This window comes from Acanthochromis polyacanthus, chromosome 18, assembly GCF_021347895.1.
Source record: "Acanthochromis polyacanthus isolate Apoly-LR-REF ecotype Palm Island chromosome 18, KAUST_Apoly_ChrSc, whole genome shotgun sequence".
Taxonomy (NCBI): Eukaryota; Metazoa; Chordata; class Actinopteri; family Pomacentridae; genus Acanthochromis; species Acanthochromis polyacanthus.
Window position 1 is genome coordinate 10,647,329 of NC_067130.1, and position 21,830 is coordinate 10,669,158.

General features: G+C 39.9%; 2 protein-coding genes across 5 annotated transcripts in view; both read left to right on the forward strand.

Moving 5' to 3' along the window:
* The window catches only part of LOC110957866 (transmembrane protein 250), a 31,120-nt gene extending 23,507 nt beyond the window's left edge, over positions 1-7,613 (forward strand). Inside the window, exons 1-2 of one of the 3 annotated variants that reach the window (XM_022204074.2) lie at positions 4,908-5,524; positions 6,120-7,613. In XM_022204074.2, coding sequence (XP_022059766.1) covers positions 6,325-6,744 — 420 coding nt within the window. In that variant the 5' untranslated portion in view covers positions 4,908-5,524; positions 6,120-6,324 and the 3' untranslated portion in view covers positions 6,745-7,613. Of the gene's footprint in view, positions 1-4,907; positions 5,525-6,119 lie in introns of those variants that run through there. The other 2 variants (XM_022204082.2, XM_022204091.2) reach the window with 2 other exon arrangements.
* Positions 7,614-12,621: 5,008 nt separating this feature from the next.
* The window catches only part of LOC110957850 (nucleus accumbens-associated protein 2), a 31,932-nt gene continuing 22,723 nt past the window's right edge, over positions 12,622-21,830 (forward strand). Inside the window, exon 1 of one of the 2 annotated variants that reach the window (XM_022204061.2) lies at positions 12,622-12,996. The gene's annotated coding sequence lies outside the window, so the exon portion shown is untranslated. Of the gene's footprint in view, positions 12,997-17,184; positions 17,301-21,830 lie in introns of those variants that run through there. The other variant, XM_051938350.1, reaches the window with a different exon arrangement.

Genomic DNA, 21,830 nt, shown 5'->3' on the forward strand with positions numbered 1-21,830 from the left:
TAACTGTGCAGCCTTGTGTTCGGCTTGCAGACACATGAAGACACATGCTTCTTGCAAAGTCTTTGAACCAAAACGGCTGCAGGCACAGAAGAAATCATATGACTCAATTTACTGGATGGTATGTTGTAAGTAAAATACACACAGCTGCAGGTTTATTCATCACACGTAGCTAAGACTAATGCAATCAAATATAACAGTCATAACACTGTTGTTTGTTAGTACTTCAAATGTAGCTTTGATATAGTTTGTATTGTCATAATTTATATTACACAAGCCAAAGGAATTTTGAGCAAGGCAGTGATACCATTTCAATATCTGGCAACAGCATGATTGAATGTATAGTATGTTGTTATAAATTTTGAATGACTTCATATACATTATATTTATATTCTAGAGATGTTTCTATCTGATTTTGCTGGCGATGTTTTAATGCATAATCTTTGTGATGCATTTGAATCTTATGTTTGAAGTCATATTTCGTCCACATTACAAGGCACACATTCACACATCTTGTGACACACTGCAGGGATAATCACGCACTGCATGTTGCTCTTTTAAATGTCATCAGTGCTGTAGAAATGTAGTCTAAAGGCCAAATGCTGTGATGTTGTGAAACGAGCCTTACCTTCAGTTTGCACGATAGAAATAAATATTTTTTCAGTGCAGTTTTGAGCCAAGATGAAGGCCCCCATTCATTTCACTTTTATGTCTATAATATCATATAAACTAGTGTAAGGTGCCCCCTGAGGTTTGGCTTTAATCCGTCATCAATCAGAACTTATCTTGGATGATTGTGACCTTATTAATCTTTAAATTATTTTATTAGTCTGGGGAGATCAAAAGAAGTGGTTTTAAGGTAAGATGGTGTAATATTCTGACAGTTTCCTACCTGTGTTTTGTATACATATACAAAAATCAATATACTGTTAGCATGAGAGTTATATGGAGGGTTATCCGTTAGTCTGAATGACTGAATGAATAAAACTTATGTCTGTAATATCTAAAAGCAGGACTTGTTAGGGAAGATGCCTCATTTGACACTGTGTACCACTGATGGACATCAATGATGTTCAACTATTGACCCATGGTAATGTTATATTTCTGATAAATTATGTACACAATTATGTAGTACAGTCTTATAATAGCTAACCAGCAGTGATAAGTGTATCATGATGATGGATTAATCCGCGTTTATGTGTTAATTTTGACAGGCCTACAATAAATCAAACATGCACATAAGTAGGAAAAACAGGGTAAAGCCCCTCACGGACAACAAGTCTAGCATTGCTAATGTTACATTTCTGATAAATTGTATACAGTATCATCTAGTACAGTAACATAATAGCTAACCAGCATGTAAAAACATGTTATTATTTATCTAAAAGGCTAACTGGCTGACTTCAGGCAGCAAAGCTAATAATGTGATGCCATATTAGCTTGATGTAGCACTAGCTAGCTAGCTCATGCTCTTTGCTACTGTAGGGTAAATTTCATGCTTTATATTATTACTTTGGCACAGAGAATTTAAATATAATTTATTATAATGTTATACTTAACTTAAAAGGCCCTATGCCCATTATGTTTAAATTAACTGTTGCTAATTTTTTTTTTTTTTTTAAAACAGGTTTTCTAATGTCTATTGTCTTTTAATTATCCTCTAAACTACTCATGATATTGATATTAAAATGTATAAGGAAATATATCAGGAAAGTAGCCATTGTTCTTCATGGGTTGGTGCATTTATCTCCGATTCACGCTACTGTGAAATTCCTCTGTAATATTAGCTGAGTTTGTGCGTGCTGGAGGGTTTATTATGCAACTCAACAGTAACGATGTGAACTGGTAATCAGAGCTCATATTCCCTTCACGAGGAGCTCTTCCCCTTTAACTGTGCAGATGTCGTCACAGCAGGATGACTCGTATATTTTGCGACAGGACGTTCTAGCGCCGACTTGCCGTCGCTCCCTCATCTTCGCTAGCAAGAGTTTGTTGTTCATCGTGGGGGGAAAGTATTAAAAAAAAACAAGAAAACGAGTCAACCGTTTATTTACGATGTAATGTAATCATTCAGACGTCTGAGAATCAAGCAGCGGTAGTCTTCTTTTGTTGTGGAGGAAGACATCGAAGTGTTTCATGAAAGCTTCTGCACGATCACACTTGTGTCTGGAGCAGAATTTGCGTGGATGAAAGGATATATTTTTAATCATGGAAGTTTTCTTACGTTTTTATCATGCAAGATTTTTTAGTCACGCCAGAGTGAAGCAACTGTATGTTTATGCATAAGCTCTAAAAGTATATCTGCAGCTTTTGCTTGCATAAGTCTACATTTGTTGTATAACTAGTGTGTGCATGTGATAGTGTAGTATCTGACCTGTGAGGCCAGACGTGTCGTTAGACGTGATTCTTATGACCTGAGACATGTGATGTTGGACGTGTTGCTAGGCATGTGCTATATGTTAGAATGGACTGTATCCTCTTGCTGAAAGAACTCAGTGTTGTATTAGTAATTCCTGTGTCTAGGGAATTATCCTATGGATTCCGCAACAGGGTTTATCAATGAGGCTCTTGTTTTTAGGTCTTCTAATACAAATCACATGCTGTGACATGGTTCCACTTGTTTAAAACATATAAAAGTGACCTCCGTTTGCTATTCGGGGAGATTCATTTAGCCGGATTCTCCCAGACAGTCACTCTGTCTGATCGATGCTGTTCTTCCTTATAATAAACTTATTAAGCAAGTCGGTGTCAACGGACGTTTCTTCTCCGCCTGCACATCACGGACATCAGAGAAACTACGACAGTAGGATCAGATGAGATTAGATATTCTGCTTCGTGCCCACAGGGAAATTTGTCTTGGGCATTCGTGCACATTTTGCAGCTTTGTACAACTACAGACGACATGAAAACAAAACAAAAAAATGCATCCGTGATATACAAACGTATACATTTTTAATTGTTCATGTAGGAGCATTGTATTGCAGTTTGCATTAAACAGAAAAACTGTCAGTAGAACAAAAAGCAGTGATCCAGGCATTAACCTTGTAGATCAAATCCATAGGCCAGACACATCAAGAAGTCTGATTTTCCTCATAACAGTAGGAATGAAAGACAGTTTTAAACAGTTGTTCTTACATTTGCAGGCTTGGTACAATCTACCTAAAGGCAAAAAAATGAAATGTGTGAGGATTCCTTTGGGATCTTATGTGAATGTTTGATAACAGTGTTGTCAGAGAAGTGATGGGTGTTCTTGTCTCTCAGTCTGAGCTCGTGCACCAAATGAAGCTGAGTGCCTCCCCAGTAGCATCTCTAACAGACCTGTGCACTGTGCTGGGCTCCAGTGGCCCACCCATGGCAGTTTGGACATACGTTCTCATTCAGTGGGCTTTATTTGAATTGTTTTCTGCATTGTTGATTAATACTGAAGACATCAAAACTGTATGTACTGTTGTACTGCATGTCTGGAGATGAGCCAAAAGCTAAAGTTGACTAAAATGTTGAAACAGATGTGGGTGATAATTTATGCTTTATAAACAGTAAAACCAGATGGGATCATTTATGACCTGGGAGGACAACAGGTGTGGTTAGTTGCTACCATTTAAAGATTATACATGATTCAATACAATACAATGACTTTATTAAATACTTTCTAAAAAAAAAACTTAAGTGGTTTAAAAACAGATCATTAACTGCAGTCAGAATAACTGATGATCTTTTTAATAATTTTTATTCAAAAACAAGGTAAAGCTTATTGCAAATGGGGTCTTATTGGTCTTAAAATCCAAATTGAATAAAGAAATGGTGTTAATGTGTTTCAGTTATGTTGTTAAGCTAAGGCAGGGTAAGATTTCTGCTACATTATGTACACTATCCTCTCAGTTTCATGACACCTAACTTACAATAAAAACAAACAAAAAACATGGTGTTATCTGACTAAAATGCTAACTAACTCACTTTAGGCCAAGCTATTAATGTTATACTATACTAGCTTGTTGCTAGCTTACATTTTTTTGCTTGTGTAAGTTCAACATTCATGCTTAATTTGATTACTTTTTGATTACTTTAAAAAAAAATTCTTAAAATGGTACAGTAAAGTTGTAAGCTTTGTTTTGGTCCTGTTAGTTATAAATTAATTGTCCAAAAAAATCCAAAATACATATCAGTAAACCAGAGTAAGACCATTGACATTAATCATTTTCTAAAGTCTAGTCTTGCTAATGTTGGATTTCAGATAAATTATGTACAGTATCATCTAGTACAGTAACATAATAGCTAACCGGCAGTTAAAAATATATACTATTTTTTTTATTTTAATAATGTTACGCTATAGTAGCTTGCTGTAGCACTAGCTTAAATTCTTCTCTACTGTAGACTAAACATTCTTCTTGTTTTTTTTTCTTCAGGAATTTAAATACCAATTAGTGTGATGGTATAGTTAAGTTAAAAGTTGTGTTTGTTCTAATTTTACTGTCAATAATCAAACTGCTTTTAACATAAATCACACACATAAGTAGGGTAGAATAGGGTAAGACCCCTCATGGACCAAAAGTCTAGCATTGCTAATGTTACATTTCTGATAAATTATGTACAGTATTTTCTAGTACAGTAGCATAATAGCTAACCAGCAGCTAAAAATAGAATATTATCTGCCTGAAGGGCTAACTAGCTGACTAAAGGTAAAGCTAATGATGTTACGCTATATTAGCTTGCTGTAGCGCTAACTAGCTTAAAATCTGTACTTCTGTTGATGAAACATCTCTGTTGATTATTAAAGTTTGTAAGTCAGGAATTTAAGTATCAACAACTGTAATACATTGTAAAGTTACAATTTGTGACAACTAGTGTTTAATTTGATTCACAGTATTCAATATTTTTTTAAGTAAAAAAAATATTGAAAGTGCTAAGTAGTGTCAAGGTGGAAAATGCTCCTCAAGATTTTACGTGCAAGTTTTATAATAACAGGAAGTTTTAGTCTGTTTCAGGTCAATATCCTCTAAACTATATAAGGAAACCTATCAGGAAAGTAGCTATTGTTCTTAAGGGGTGAGTGCATTTGTCTCTGGTTCACGCTACTGTTAAATCCCTCTGTATTATTTGCTGAGTTTGTGCTTGAAAAATAAAGTTTGTGCTTGCTCGATGGTTTATCATGCACGCACTAGAAACAATGTGAACTGGTATTTAGAGCTCATATTCTCTTCCTGAGGAGCTCTTCCCCTTTAACTGTGCAGATGTCGTCACAGCAGGATGACTCGTATATTTTGCGACAGGACGTTCAAGCGCCGGCTCGCCGTCGCTCCCTCATCTTCGCTAGCAAAAGCTTGTTGTTCAACGTGGAGGTGAAAAAAGAAAGAAAACACATCTAATGTACAAAAGCCAACTGTTTAGTAACGATGTAATGCAGTCATTCAGACGTCTGAGAATCAAGCAGCGGTAGTCTTCTTTTGTTGTGAAGGAAGACGTCGAAGTGTTGCACGTAAGCTTCTGCACGATCACACTTGCGTCTGGAGAGAATTTGCATGGATGGAAGGTGTGTTAGCTATGTTTTAATCATCAAACATGTATCAATATTATGTTCATGCATAAGCTCTAAAAGTATACCTGCAGCCTTTGCTTGCACATGCCTGAATTTGTTGTATTACTAGTGTGTGCATATGATAGGTTCAGATAAGATTAGATATTCTGTATTGTGCCCACAGAGAAATTTGCCTTGGGCAGTAGTGCAAATTTTGCAGCTTTGTACAACTACAGACAACATGATAACATAGCAAAAAGGCATGCATACCATCTTAAACATATACATACATATCAAGAAGTCTGATTCAGCTGTTGGGTGTTGAGCAGTGTGATGGCAGCAGGAATAGCAGACCAGTTTTTTCTTATATTTGCAGGCTTTGTAACATCAATCATGAAAGTAGTAGCCCAAAATATAATGTGAGGAGTACCTCAGGATCTGATGTTCATGTCTGACAGCGGTGTTTTCATAGTTAACGGACAGGAGTTCTTTTCTCTCACTAAATATCAATGGATTGATATTTAGTGCATTTTAGCATGTAACCATGGTCCTTGTGCATGTTTAAAATGTACAAAGAGACATATATCCTAACAATGTGCTTTCTTTACAGAACCTTGTTGCATTTGCTGGAAATCACAGCAGACGGACACCACCACCAGTAACAGCTTCCTCTCCCTCCTGGGCTCCTCCTCTAAGAGCCAGTCTGAGCTCTTGAACCAAATGAAGCTGAGTGCCTCCCCAGTAGCGGCTCAAACAGAGGACCCCACCTGTAACCTGGACTCCTGTGCGCTGTGCTGGGCTCCAGTAGCCCACCCATGCCTGTGATCCCCATCCCACGCCGGGTGCGCAGCTTCCATGGCCCCCACACCACCTGCATGCACTCGGCCTGCGGGTCGACGCACACTTCCAAGCTAGTACGCACCAAGTACAACAACTTTGACCTCTACCTGCGCTCACGCTGCATGTACAGCTTCCTCCGCTTCCTCCTCTACTTTGGCTGCAGCCTGCTGACTTCTCTGCTGTGGGTGTCGCTCTCCGCTCTCTTCTTCCTGCAGTACATCAGCGTGCGCGTCCTCCTGCGGCTGCAGTACAAGCTGTCTGTCATTCTGCTTTTGCTGGGGCACCGGCGCCTGGACTTTGGTGTGCTTAATGACCTGATCATCTACAGCATGCAGATCACCATGTTTCTGGTGGGGGGACTCGGCTGGTGCTTCATGGTGTTTGTGGACATGTAGCTGCTTTATGAGCAGCATGGTAAATGTAGTGTGTGATGTGGACGCCTCATACTGTAACTTCGGCTTCGTGTGGTGTTGCGGAACCACACACATCTGTCGCTTATCCCGCAGGACTGCTCTGTCACTCAGCTCCAGTCAAAAAGACCCTTTTGATGTCAGTTCATCAAGTCTTATTGATTCAGTTTCAGATGTGATGAAATCCAATAAGAATCAGTGTAACGTCTCTGTGATCTTTAAGCCACTGTGTGTGGCTTAAAGATCTAAATGTGCAGTCCTTTAAAAATGTTAGTCCTGTGTAAGTCAGAGAACCACATGGTTGCAGATTATAAAAATGATGCATGAAGTCAGTCTGAACATGAAGGTCAGACGTGAGTCATGAAGGGACCAATGGGATCAAAGTCTCTTATATTTGTACCGTCTTTCATGTCGTTTTTAAGCTGCAAATTCTGAGGGGCATCTTGTCTTGAAACTCATTTGTTTACAGTAATGGGAAATGTGAATGTTGCACGGAAAAGTGACATATGACTGATGTGCATCATGACTGTGTGATGCAAGGCAGTCATTTGTGCCAAAATAACTCTAGTTGGGCTCCAAAGGCAAACCATGATACTACGGTTACGATTGTTCAGATCGTGTTGTGTGCAAACACAATGTCATGTAAATATATACAGTGGAAATGAAGATGATGTACAGCAGGTTATGGTGGGTTAAGTGACCAAAATAGGAGAACTTGTCAACAGCAGTGTGAATAATGTTGTTTTTCGTGGAAATAGCGGGTCAGAAGAGGAGAAAAGGGATTGCTTAGCCCCCAAGTGACAAACATCCACATTTTTTTGTAGAGTTATTTAATAAATTTTTGCCTCATGAAATGTTTCGTGTTTCAAAACGCATGGCCCAGTGAATGTGTTTACTGTGCAGTCTAACACCCATGATGGCATGCCTCGAGCTGTGTCATAAGAGTGTGTGACAGTTCAAATTGAGAACGGCTTTGGGTCAAGTGTTCCATCAGTCGCTCTTCACATGGTTTCAGAGCTGCTCTGACAGACTTCTCTGTTTAGCTTCCTCCAGCGCACAAACACCAACCACAACTAGACCCCGCTGTTTCTGCCAAGCATAACAATGGACATGGCTGTGTCCCAATCACCTTATATAGCCTCATTTTCACATGGCATGAAGTGTGCTTACGGGAACTAATGAGGGCACAGTGGGCTGAAGCCCTGAAATGCTCCTTTTAACACTTAACCTGGTGTTATTGTAATGGTTTGAACTCATATTTGCCATCTTACGCAAACAGCACCTTATATTTCTTTATCATTGTCAAACAGGAAACGGAGTGAAAGAGACTGGAAATTACCAGAACATAACTTTAGATATGAACTTTCGACACACTGGCTGGTGGGCTGACTTAGACATGCTTGAGACCAGTATGGCCTCAGGCTGTAAATGGATAATCGGGGCAACAATAAGCTTTTGTTCTGAGGATCAACACATCATATGCCTCATATTCTGAACCGGGCCGATCTGACAGCCCAGTCACACCAGAGGAGAACTACAGAACACGAATTGTCTTGTGATGACAACGTAGCGCTTTAAGTCGTCTTGGAAAAGTCACCAGTTGCTCCTGATCATTTCTTCTTTTGTTGCTTAAAAAGTTGAAGTTGTGTGCTTAGTCTGAATGACTTGCTAGTTTCACTCATCAACATTTGCATTCGCTTTGCTTATTCCTGTTCAGATCTTGACCTTTTAACCGGACATTTAGGGAGAAAACAGAAATGTGGAAGTTTCCTAGCATGTAAGGTCCATTCATCACATCATTGCTGAACTTTATTAAGTTTCATCTCCTGTACTATTAGGAGGCCACAGTTTATTGGAGTTAACCGCATTTTGTTGTCATTTCATTAGGCTCCAGTTAAAGCTTTTACTGGTTCAGCTGAGCAAAATAAATTTAAAAGTGACATTTCCTTGTAAACATCAACCAGAATATAACTGCTAATGGCCAAGGCCTAAATAAGATCTGTGTAGGACCATTATGAAGGCACTGCTGAATACCACAGACGAACACATGATAATCCCTATAGGAATATTATAGTGCTGCTATGAACTTTTTTCAGGCCGCTGTAACTCAACCCATATAGTGAGCTCATGCAGAGCTATGACAGGACTAACAAAGTGATACATTATTTCAACATGGATCACCAAGGAAACTTGATATGAACTAGAAATACCTTAACACTGCTAAGACAGTCAGTAAAAAATAATTTTAATTTAGCTTGTTCTTATCAGAATGAAATGCAGGTGCAAGGAATAAAGATGATTGTTGCATCATGAAGTGAAGATAACCCATAATGTCAGATAACAGCCTGTTAAACTGCAGAAAAAAAACACAGATATGCTTAATCATGATGTAAACAGGTATAGTAAAAGGTGGTGACTAAATATGTTTAGAGAATTGGTGAACATCAATAGTTGCAATTTTGAGGCTATTTCATCGATTTTGTTAGAATTTATTAATTGAGCCCATTTAATTACCTGCAAAACATTATTCCACGACATAAAACAAATTAGTTTTTTTTTTCATTTTTCACATTTGCAGTTTTGCCTATTCTGACCTTTACAAATAATTGAAAAAATTAAATTAGCCTTTCAACCAAGAAAAGGCAGAAATCACTCACTGTTTAAATTGCTCACTATCACACAGAAAGAGTGAAACTTTAACACAGTTTAACTTTGTTTTGAAGGGCTTCAAGCCAAAAAGAGCGGGCCTCACTTAAAGCTTTAAAATACATGCACAAACTGATTATTTTTTTCTTTTTTGCATTGAGGTTAGTGAATAAAACAACTGAAAAATCTAAATAACAATCCAACAAACAAAAATCAAAAGTAGAACAAAGCATTTGGAATCATCTGAAGAATATTTACTTGAAAGTGAGTATTACTAAGTGCATTTAATACATTTGCCAGATCTGGGTGTGGAGATACGTCAATATTGTGTCAGTTATAAAAAGAAAAATTTAAATCCCTCAATAGCAGTGAATTCAACCACGAAAATCAAAAGCATTACAGTTTAGAAAGCATACAAATAAAAAAAAAAAAGATCCTACATTCTGAGAATCTTTGCGTACAGGTGTTACTGATTTTAATGCATAACCAGTATTTATGTGGCGATAAAGTTATTAAAAGAACAACTCAAATATTTTAATAGCTTTGAATCCAACAATGACAGTCAAAAGCAGGGCAATTTTTAAAAATCTATTTTATGCATCACATTAGACTAAATACTTGAAAGTAAGTATGAGTAACTGATTTAAATACATCTGCCACATATAGATAGATAGATGATAGATGAAAGACAAAGAATAAATAAGAACTATCTCAAAAATATATAAATTCTTGACAAAAAAGTTAGCCAATATTTGCAATATCATGTGCATGTACATGATAAAAAAATGTTAAAAAACGTGAAATATTTCTGTGTACACTTTATATATACTGCTCAAAAAATTAAAGGAACACTTTTTTAATCTAAGTATTGCATCAAATCAATGAAACATGTGGGATACTGATCTGGTCAGGTAAGTAAAAGAGGTTTTTTTTTTTAGTCAGTTTCAGCTGATTTGGTGTTCATAAAATTAACAACAGGTGCACTAGAGGGGCAACAATGAGACAACCCCCAAAACAGGAATGAATTTCTCAGTGAAGGCCGCTGGCTTTTTTCTTTCCCTTCCTAATGTTTTCTGACTGTTTTTCAATAGTTTTGCATTTAGCTAGTGTCACTGTCACTACTGATACCATGAGGCGATACCTGGACCCTACAGAGGTTGCAGAGGTAGCCTAACTCCTCCATGATGGCACATCAATGCGTGCCATTGCCAGAAGGTTTGCTGTGTCTGCCAGCACAGTCTCAAGCACATGGAGGAGGTTCCAGGAGACAGGCAGTTACTCGAGGAGAACTGGACAGGGCTACAGAAGGTCCTCAACCCATCAGCAGGACAGCTATCTGCTCCTTTGTGCATGGAGGACCAGGATGAGCACAGCCAGAGCCCTACAAAATGACCTCCAGCAGACCACTGGTGTGAATGTCTCTGACCAAACAATCAGAAAGAGATGTAATGAGAGTGGTCTGAGGGCCTGACATCCTCTAGTGGTCCCTGTGCTCGCTGACCGGCACCGTGGAGCTCGGTTGACATTTGCCATAGAACACAGGAATTGGCAGGTCTGCCAATGGCGCCTTTTGCTTTTCACAGATGAGAGCAGGTTCACCCTGAGCACATGTCACAGACATGGAAAGGTCTGGAGAAGCCATGGAGAACGTTATGCAGCCTATAACATGGTTTAGCATGACCGGTTTGGTGGTGAGTCAGTGATGGTCTGAGGAGGCATATCCATGGAGGGACGCACAGACCTGTACAGGCTAGACAACAGCACTCTGACTGCCATTAGGTATCAGGATGAAATCCTTGGATCCATTGTCAGACCCTACATTGGTGCAGTGGTCCTGGGTTCCTTGTGGTGCACGACAATGCCTGGCCTCATGTGGCAAGAAAATTCATGCAGTTCCTGGAGGATGAAGGAATTGACACCATTGACTGGCCCCAGTACTCACCTGACCTGAATCCAATAGAACACCTTTGGAACATTATGTTTAGTTCCATCCGACACCACCAGGTTGCTCCTCAGACTGTCCAGGAGCTCAGTGATGCCCTGGTTCAGATTTGGGAGGAGATACCCCAGGACACCATCCATCATCTCATGAAGAGCTTGTCCCGATATTGTCAGGCTGCATACAAGCATATGGAGGTCATACAAACTACTGAATACCGTTTTGAGCTGCTGCCAATGAATTTCAGAAAATGGACCAGTCTGCCACATCAGTTTTTCACTTTGATTTTGGAACACACACACACACACACACACACACACACATATATATAGTATATGTGCATGTATATGCATATGTATAAATCAGTAACACTTGTAAGCAAAGATTCTCTGAATGTAAGATAGCTTTGTGTGTGTGTGTGTGTGTGTGTGTGTGTGTGTGTGTGTGTGTGTGTGTGTGTGTGTGTGTGTGTGTGTGTGTTTTGATATATAAAGACATAAAACCTCAAATACATGGATACCTGAACAAAATAACCTTTTCCTGCAAATTTTCATATATACATACATACATACATACATACATACATACATATATATATATATATATATATATATATATATATATATATATATATATATATATATATATATATATATATATATGTATGTATGTATTTCAATGTGGGTGACAGGCTACCCGCTTTATGTAAAATAGCATAGTGCTGGTTAATCATAATTGGATTCAATGTATTCTGTTAAAATATAAAGAACTACAAAGAAAAGCAAAGATAAAGTCCAGCATGATCCATAAAGGCTCGATAGACAGATAATAGATAATAGGCAGCTGATATGCATAGCCTGACATGCCTGCAGTAAAGAAAAGTTGACTTGAGGTCACACCGCCAGCAGTTGGCGCTTATAATTGAGCAGAACAGCACACATGCGCATCATGTAGCCTAGGCTGTCATCACATAAGGACACGTGAGGTAACCACACATGTAAATGTTATTTGGAGTCTCAGCGCTGCGCCTCTGTCCTACTTACAGCTCCAAATGCACTCCAACGTGAAGTCTTTCTGAACCTTACAGCAGACACAGAAGCTTCGGGGCTCTCTGCTGCTGCTGCGGGATTGTTCAAACTACACTACGGCAGTCTACACCTTTAAGCCAGCAGAGTGCAGCGAGTTCATGTGTCCATAAAGGCGCACGACATGACCGAGCAAAGCTGACAGTCCATCCGCCGCCCGCCTACAGTAGGACAGTGTGCCTACAGTAACCTGACAGGTCCCCTCCTCTCAAAAAAAAAAAACTCTGTGTCTTTAAACAGAACTCTTTACGGAATGGTGCATGATGTCAGCCTGCTCCGTATACTGTTCATGTGAGCCGCGTTTACTTCCTGCACAGGGACAGAAGCGGGCAGAGAAAGAGAGAGTGGGATAGAGAGAGAAAGAGAGAGATGGGGGACGAGCGGCCAAGATAGGACTCAAGTGATAGAGTGAAGCCAGCGGACGAGGAGGGGAAACCGGGGCCTGCTTTCTGCTCTTTTTTTTCTTTCTTTACACCCCGAAAACTTTGTAGGTTATCCGGAGAAGGAAGCTCCTGCCACATCTGCGCCAAGCTGACAGCCGCATTTTATGGAATAGCGCCGTATCGGGTAAATATATCCCCCCTCTTCCTCTGTCTTGGCTTCATATTTACAGTGTCTGATTTGTATGACGCATAGGTTTTACCATGCATTACTACCTCGCTTGTGCTTCTTTAGAGCTGCACATCTCCACAATCCGCTGACATTACGCCGCAATCCTCCATTCTGATCCAACTAGCACCTAAACTTAGTTCGACTCTTGAACTTTATGGAGTAATGGCACCTAATGAGAGCATTTTTACGCGTAGGGGACGGTACGTGATTCCCCCTGACGGCGCGCCGCAAGGAGAATTTAACCCGATAGTAATTGTAGTTTCTTAAAAATAAATAAATGTGTAAATTGCAATGTGATGAAAATGTTGTACAGGAAACCGCAGGAAACAGTGTTGACATTAGTTTCAACCGTATGAGTGGTGAAAGTTGCATGGTATTGTGGCTCTTGCGTCATGAAGTCAAAACTAAAAAAAAAAAAATCTCCACCCAGTTCATCCATTGCAATCCTATATGTTGCATTCATGCCACAATGAGATCTTTTGACACACAGATCATCTGAAATTGCAGTCACGAGTATATATATATATGATCCAGTGTGCCTTCCCATCAGCAGTTTTTTCTCTGCATCTTTAAATCTCAGTTTATTTTTTTCTAAATCTCACTTCAGTGCTGACTGTAACACTTTTTAAAAAAGCTGTAAAATCTTGTGAAGATTGCAGATCAAATTGGTCCAGCAAAGCCAAAGTGATCGCAATGTAAGGTTGAAATGGGAAAACTTGAGAAACAAGGCTCATTTGTCCACTTTTTTCCTGCGTGCTGTCGTGTCAGATCTGCCAGTTGTGGCTGGTGTTTACCTCACCTGAACCCTGCAGGAGCCATCTGGCTATATATACAGTACCTCCCCCCTTCCCCTTTCTCCTGTCTGTACATGGGTGCAGTGTGCGTGTGGCTAGCCGGCAAGTCACTTGTGGCAGTTTTCTTCATTTCCTGTCACTTTCCTTCCCCGCAGCACTCTCTTCTCTCTGACACTTGCACTGTCATTGCTTATTGTCTGGTCCGCTGTTGTGTTGTTGTTGTTGTTTTTTGTTCGCTGGATGATTGTGTAAAATTATGCACTTAAGGCTGCATTTTTTTTTTTTTTTTTTTTTTTTTACAATCTACTTCTTATCTTTGTCATAAGAGATAACGGCCCACGCTAAGTGTGTAACCCACTGCGTCTATCCACCATCCTGGTCTCCAACAGGTGTCGCACAGGTGGGATGTTAAAACTGCAGTTAAAGTTAAAGCCTATGAATCATTTAAGTAAAGCAGTGTGAAGTTCACATTTTACAGCCCCGGCATTTTAATGGCCATTTGTTTCTGCTTCTCCCATGTAGAAATATAACTGGGGCTAAGAAGAAGATATATTTTGCTTTATGTAACTCCAGAAAATCAATATGAATCCATAGGTGTACCTGCCTTAAGGCAACACAAAACCAGTTTTTGATACCTACCCTCCTCTACAAGGAGCTCAGTTTGGGGTAGTGTGAATTTCTCCTGCCAAGTTTCTATCTTCAGTGTTTAAAACAACATACATGGAAAATGTGAGACTTTTTTTTTCTTCTTTCTCTGTAAACGGAGGCCTTCCAACACCACTCGTCTTTGACTTGGACATCTGCCAAAGGCTTGTGATGGCTCTCAACAGCTGTATTTGTCTGTGCGTGTGTGTGTGTGTGTGTGTGTGTGTGTGTGTGTGTCGGTGAGTGTGTTAGCATGTGTGTGCTCTGGCTGTGTCCCGGGATGCCCTTCCTCCATAGGCCTCTCACTATACAGCATTCCACAAGGGGGCCTGGGGCTGTGTGCAAGTGGGGAGTGTCAAGGAGAGAGAGAACGACAAACTGATGCGGACACTGACAGGGAAAAGAAAAGGGGGCTGAAAGAAAGGAGAAAACGCAGTGAGATTCAATCCTTGCCTCAGATTCTGTTTGGTCCATACATGAACATGAATTAATGTTGCCCCGGTACATGAAAAAGACACTCAGTTTCTATAAAATCCCTGCAAGACATACAAGGCAGCTTGAACCATCACTTGATAAACATGTGGAGCAGTTGGAGGAAAAGCGCCTAGAGGTGATTTCTCACTGTTACATCTTTCACGGCAAAATATTTGACGAGCGTTAATCCTAACTGCAATTTACTACAGCACCCTCAGAAGAGAAACATGCTGCCACTGGCTGTAAAAAATAAAAAGAGAGAGAAAAAAATCTCATCAGCCGCTCAGATTGCTGTGTTCAAAAGTAATTTATTGATTTTAACTACATTTACGGCATGGCGACCATTTTTGTGCCGGGTGCTGCCTGCTTCATTTGTGCGCGCCCTCATGCTCGCTGCACTCTTTCTCTGTATATGCGTATATGCCTGTGTGGGGAGTGTGTTTATGTGTCTATAATTTTCCTTTCCTGAGACAGTGATGAGTCACTGGTGATGGTATGCGATACAGGGCACCAGTCATACATCATATTCTCATACATTAGCCTTGTACGTTCTAGCAGAGCCTGTTCAAGTTAAACCTTGGTGGATAAAAGCCTGCTGCTGCCGGTGTGTTCGGGCTTGTTGGCTTCTGTCTGTGAAACAAAACAGTAGAAGAAATGTCTTTCTATTGAATGTTAAGTCAGTAAAAATCCGGTAAAGATGTCGGCAGGAGAACACATAATGGCACCGCTGTTAGAGATGTGAATTATGTATTTCATTTGAAGCTAATTCGGATTTTATCTGCATTTTCTTGACAAGTCTGTGAGTCTGTGCTCCGACGCACTCATTTCTAATTGCCTGTGTAGGTGTGAGGCTGGTTTTTATTACAATTAAAGCCTGCTTGCAAATTATAGTCAGCTTTTTCCAGACATGTATGTCTGTTTAGTCATGGGCTTTTTTTTTCCTCTGGTGGTATTTTTCGAATGGATCATTAAAAGGAGAGAGAGCTTGGTTGTATTCTCTGGTAGAACAAGCCACACTTGCCACGATTATAGTTATTATATTCATGACCTTGATGTTTACCACCCAAAGGAATTGAAACATACAAACCTTACTTGTAATATTGTCCCAGCTGCCCCGCATGGGATTTTGGAGGTTTTAATTGTAACCTCATGAAAAGCGACTGAGTAGTAAACAAAGTCGGAGGCCTGAGTGACCTTGTTTTGTCCGCATATTTCCTTATCAAAGCCGAAATTGGGTTTTGAGTCACATCAAATCGGCATTGTCTGCCAAATGAGTGAATTTGGCAGCAGGGCTGAAAGATAAATTTACTTAGATAAACTAAATTACGCCCAAATATACAGTGTTTCAGTGGCCTGCCTGTGATCTAATGCAGCTACACGATACGCTAACGTTTCCTATTTGAATCAAGGGCACAAGAGTTTAGTCATTAAATGAGAGAATAATCCAAAGACAGACGTTGGCTGTTTTTGCTGCCAAGTCATCTTCATACGATATGTACACATCATAAGAAGGTCTGCATTTTCATGTAATTATATTGCAGCATTGCTTTGAGGCCAAACTATTTGCATGCCACATGTTGATGGTATAAAAAGTGATTGCCAAAACCACAAAATGTGGGTTGGAGAGTTCCTCGAATTCATTTCTCATTTCATATGTAATCAAGCTGATTTTTTTTTCTTGGAATAGATTGTTGTGTTTTTTCTGCCACCCTCGAGACAAACAGATCTGAGGATAACATGAAGGATATGGAGAAATGTGTGACTTTTTTTTTTGCCTCCTTAAATGCATTGACTTTTCGTCTTGTAGTTTAAGGTGCACACATGCATAATGATGTAGCCATGAATCTGCAGTTTCTAAAGTACGCATTTATTTTGCACCTCTATTGTCAATATCTGTGCCCAAACGCACAATTTCTACTTGTTACAATGCAGAAAAGTGGCTAACATAACGAGGGAGCGAATGAGAGAAAGAGAGGATCAGGAAAAGCTATTAGGAATCTCGAAATGTAAGTGATTTGGGCTGTTTTGGCTCACTGCGTGCTTTTCAGGAAGCCTTCCAAGAATTTAGACAATGAACAGTAAACATGGCATGTTCCTTAGAACAATTCCACATTAGATCTCAGCGATCACGTGTTTCTCTCTTTTTTTTTCTTTCTCAGAACCGACTGCCCCCACATCACACTACATTGCAGATAACTGTAGCAGCTAAATCTCATGTTCCCGGTGTATGTAGGCTACTGTACTTACTCTTTACAAGGAGCTCTCACAAACTGACAAATGTGCAGAATTTCTCCCTCGCTCTCTCTCTCTTTCTCTCACTCTCTCACTCTGTCTCAGAGATTTCTGGTAAGTGACATGTTTGGCCGTTGGCATAATGCCTAGCAAGATCACATGGCATGAATGTCGTGTCTGTGTTGTGTGCGAGTGGATGTGTGTGCGATTGTGCATGTCTGTGCATTTGTGCTCGAGCAGGAGAAAAAAAAAGAGAAAGGGAGCATGTGCACATTTGATTGTTCCAAGTATTTTCAGCATGAATAGAAGCACGTAGCCATAGCAGAGAATTACAGGGTGCTGAGAAGTATGACGAGGACGTGTTTCTGAAATGGTCATGAGATCGCCTCCTCAAACAGGATGGAGAATTGGATGTTTTTTACTTAAATGGTACTTCATCATCAACGCTATCTTGCCTCGTTTCAGGGCATCCGTGGCATCAGTCCATCAGTAACTCCTCAAGGCTATGTGGCCTTATAGAGAGCTTGCTATGCTATGTGACGTAATATGAATTCAGAGCAAAAGTTAAAAAGATCTCCCTTTGTATGTTTAATATACAGTATGTCAAACTTTTTAACTCGCCCTGTTTTTTGAAAACGCTTGAAGACAGTAGCGTGGATAGGATTAGAACAATTCTGTGGACTCTCAGTGAAGGGACATTAGACTAACAGTGAAAGTCAAACCTATAATTCTGCGGATGACGCACACACACATTCACAAACACATAAATAAAGCCAACAGAATCGCGCAGACACACACAGACTGAGAGAGACTGTGCTGTGGATGGCATTTATCCTCGCAGCCCACCTCAATTTTCCATGCTCTTTTGCTGTGTACTGTACATAATTAAATTGCTGCAAACTTCAAGCCTCTCTCAAGACTCCTGCCAGTAAACAAAGCTGGCTAATTAGTGCACAAGGTAATAAGTGGGGAAAGCAAATATGCTGACCCCCCTCCGCTGTGGCATTGACCTGTCCTGTATGTGCTCTTCATGTTCTTACACCCTGGCAGAATGCTTGTCGGGACCAGTGGAAAAAGACAGGAATCCGAGGCGGGTGGTTTTCACTACACAGCCCACCCTCCCGTCCTCCCATTTCCAACGCTAACATGTGTTAGCAATTACAGCTAAATCACAGCTTTGCTTACCTGATGCTTTCATGACAGTGGTGTTCCTTGCAAAAAGTGGAAGCCACTTTGAACTGATATCTCACCTTGACTTGTGTTTTAATGCAAGAAATTATATTTGGTTTGTGGATATTTTTCCTGCAATGATTAATTTTATTAATAACCTCGTGCGGTCTGATGTTAAAGAAGTAGGTTGATTCTGGGAAATGCTTTCCTTTTCTACAATAAGACGTTTGTTCAGTTGTCGTAGTGTTACAAAGGGAAACAACTGGCCTGCCTCCATTTAAAGGTTAAAAAAAATCCGCATACTGGTAGCTCGAAAGCTCAGTAATTAACATTCTATTTTAGTTGTTTCATTTATACATAACATAATGTCAAGAAACCAAAAAATCAAAGTGCTTGACCAAAAAATATATTAAAGAACAGTCCAGCACGTAATCCCCCATGACACAACAGTTTGTCTTTTTCACACTGTGTTTTTTTTGTACGGATTAAACAAGCTAGATGTCACATTAGTGAGCTTAAAGACAGAGTTTTTTCCAATCTTTCTGTCTCCACTCTTTAAGCTAAGTCAACCGGCTGCTGGCTGTAACTTCATATATTTAAAGACATGAGAGTGATGTCAGTCTTCTCATGTAACTCACAGCAAGACAGCAAACACTCAAAGCTCAATCAATAAAATGTAGAGCAAATACTTGAATGTAAACAAATCAGATATTTATTTAAACATATATGTTTGGAAAGCCATTAACAAGAATATCATAGCAGATATTTGCAGAAAAGTAACTGAAAAAAATCCCCAAACTTGATCTTTGTTTTCTTGTTGTAGCATTATTTCAAGGACGAGTGTTATAATAGCTAGAATGTAAAGGATAATGCAACAGCAAAACCATCTAAGTGAGGGTTAAAACTGATCAGCTTCTGGAGGCCCTATAGGCACACCTTTTTTGTGCTGATTTATGTGTGTTTCGCAAGCACGCTTTATTCATCCTCAACTGCCTGACCCACATACATACTTCTATGTCTTGTGAAAAACTCCAGGGGGTTTATTGCCATGAGAAGATGCTTCCTATTTCACTGTTGTTTACTCAATTCTGACTTGAGACACAGACAACTCAGCACCGCTCGCATAGGTCAGCCACAACCCATTTCAACGTTTCAACAGTGTGAGGAGGTTATCCAAGGTGACATGTTATTTGAGCGCATGTATGCTAGCTTAGTGCGGTGCTGACTGCAAGATTCTTAGGTCACAGTAAGAATGTGTGTGTGTGTGTGTGGGTGAGGGTCGGTTAGGGGGGGTGTAAACACTCAAAATAAATGTGTATGTCTCGCTGTGCACTCGAACAAACCGTCTTTTTATGATGCATTTCAACACAAGACAACATTGTGGTTTTTATCATGAGAGATCTTCGGCTCATGTCATGAGACTTTCTTTAGAATCCCTTTCTCTCGCCATGATATCAAACAGCATTTCCTTCCCCTGTTGCTTCGTCCGCATGCAGGAGGATGAATTAAAGCACTCTGTCTGCTCTAATTGAAAAATGTACATGGGGCACTCAGTCGTTGCAGCTCTCTGTATGTCTTTGTCTGTGTGTGGGTGCGTGTGTGTTGGTGTGTGTTTGTGTATTCCTGTCTGTAGACAGTGGGGCACTGATGCTGAAAGATGTGTCCTCATTTTTGCATTGCACCGGGCTCCTCTGGCAGCCATGTTGGGCTGCTCTGATGTCACACATGTGTCACTGTAGAGCATTCAGCTCAGAAACAGCAGCGCCGGGTGATCAAAATGGCATGTTTATTCTCTCCATGTCTCCCCCTCTCTCTCTAATCCTGTGTCACTCTCTTACATGCTCTGGATACTTTAACATACAATTTGACACTTAAGTTGTTTTGTCAGTTCTAAAAAGTACTTTTTATGCAGAAAAGCACCTTGTAGGGAAGGAAAAGGGAGCAGTTTTGCTGGGTAGGATTTACAATCTGCTTTTACACTTCAAGGTGTGACAATCCAATCAGAGACCTAATCTTCAGTGTTTTTAAATTACTCTCACCTTACATGCCCCTGTTTGATTGACACTCCTGCTGCAGCTGTTATCCACCCTTTATTGAATCCACGCAGACCTTTTCATTGAAACTGTGTGCCATGTGGTTCCAACAAGTAAAAGCTTACCTGCTATAACCCTGAAAAAGAATTAAACTTGGACCCATTTATTGAAATCCTGAAATGGTCTGTAGAATCTAAAAAGTACCATTAAATGATAGCAGCTAAATGGTGTTTAAACTTCAGGCTGCACTGTTGTTTTTCCAAAGAGATTTTTTTTTCATAATCAGAAAAGACCAGAGCTTTTAAAGCCCTTTAGTCTGATAGATGGAGCTGTGCCCGAGCAGCTAAAAGGCTAAGAAATGTGTATGAGCCTTTCTAGCAATGTTTACTACAATTTTCCAGTTTTTTGTTGTATCGCAAGTAATTCTTTCAGTGACGCACCACCAAATCTTCATGTTGCTTTTAATTCATATTCAGATCATTTCAGTCTTGGTGGTCAACAATGCATAAATCCGTAATTAGAAATAAAACAAGCTATCATTTTCTTCTTGCTCTGTTTTTTTTTTTTCTTGAACAGTCATATTGAAACTACATTTCAAAGGAATTCATTTGTTTCTGTTATTGTCTTGAAACTCCCCCCACAAACATCAAGGTGCCCGGGAACTCCCCAACAGTCAGTAGAGTCAAAGAGGCTTCTTGGATGAGTGTAAAACAGCAAACCCAGCTGGTTTCATCTGGCCTGGTTGACTAGCAATCTTCATAACCCAAGATCACAATGCTGATTTAACATTTACACACAATGATTTGGCTTTAAAATATTCTGTGACCTGACATTGCCTAAGCTATACTTGCATGAGACACAGTTTTTCTTGTCGAACGTCATTCCCTTCTGTCGGTTAAATAGGCCCGTCCTCGCCTTTCGTGTAAGATGCAAAGCGGGGTGAGGAATTTATCACCTGTGCTAAAGCAGTGTCTACTCCAATGCACAGAGACCGAGGCATGTAGACTGTACAGTGGTCTACTGATTAGCAAAGGAGAATCCTGATTTGTTTGTCTGAAAAAAAACAAATCCAACTTTGTGACAGGTGCTTGTCAGATGATCCGGGTGGGTTAATGTCTTTCTAATCGTACTCATTGAATAGATACCAGTTACAAGCCTGCCATGGCTGTGCATTTCTCTTGACTTTGACCTTCCCTTCCGCTGTCTACGTGTTACCATTTTCAAAAATCCCATCAGTATGTGAAACAATGTCCATTTCATCCAAATTGAAAGTTTTGTTGAAGTCTTTAGTCATGCAATAAGGGAAATTTTGCTATTTTTTTTTTAATATTTTGGTGCATGAGCCATTTCAGTGACTTCTCACCTATATCCATGCAAATGTTCCACCAAAATAACTCTCCCAGTATTATTTTGAGGGGACACCACTGTCCAAGAAGATTGT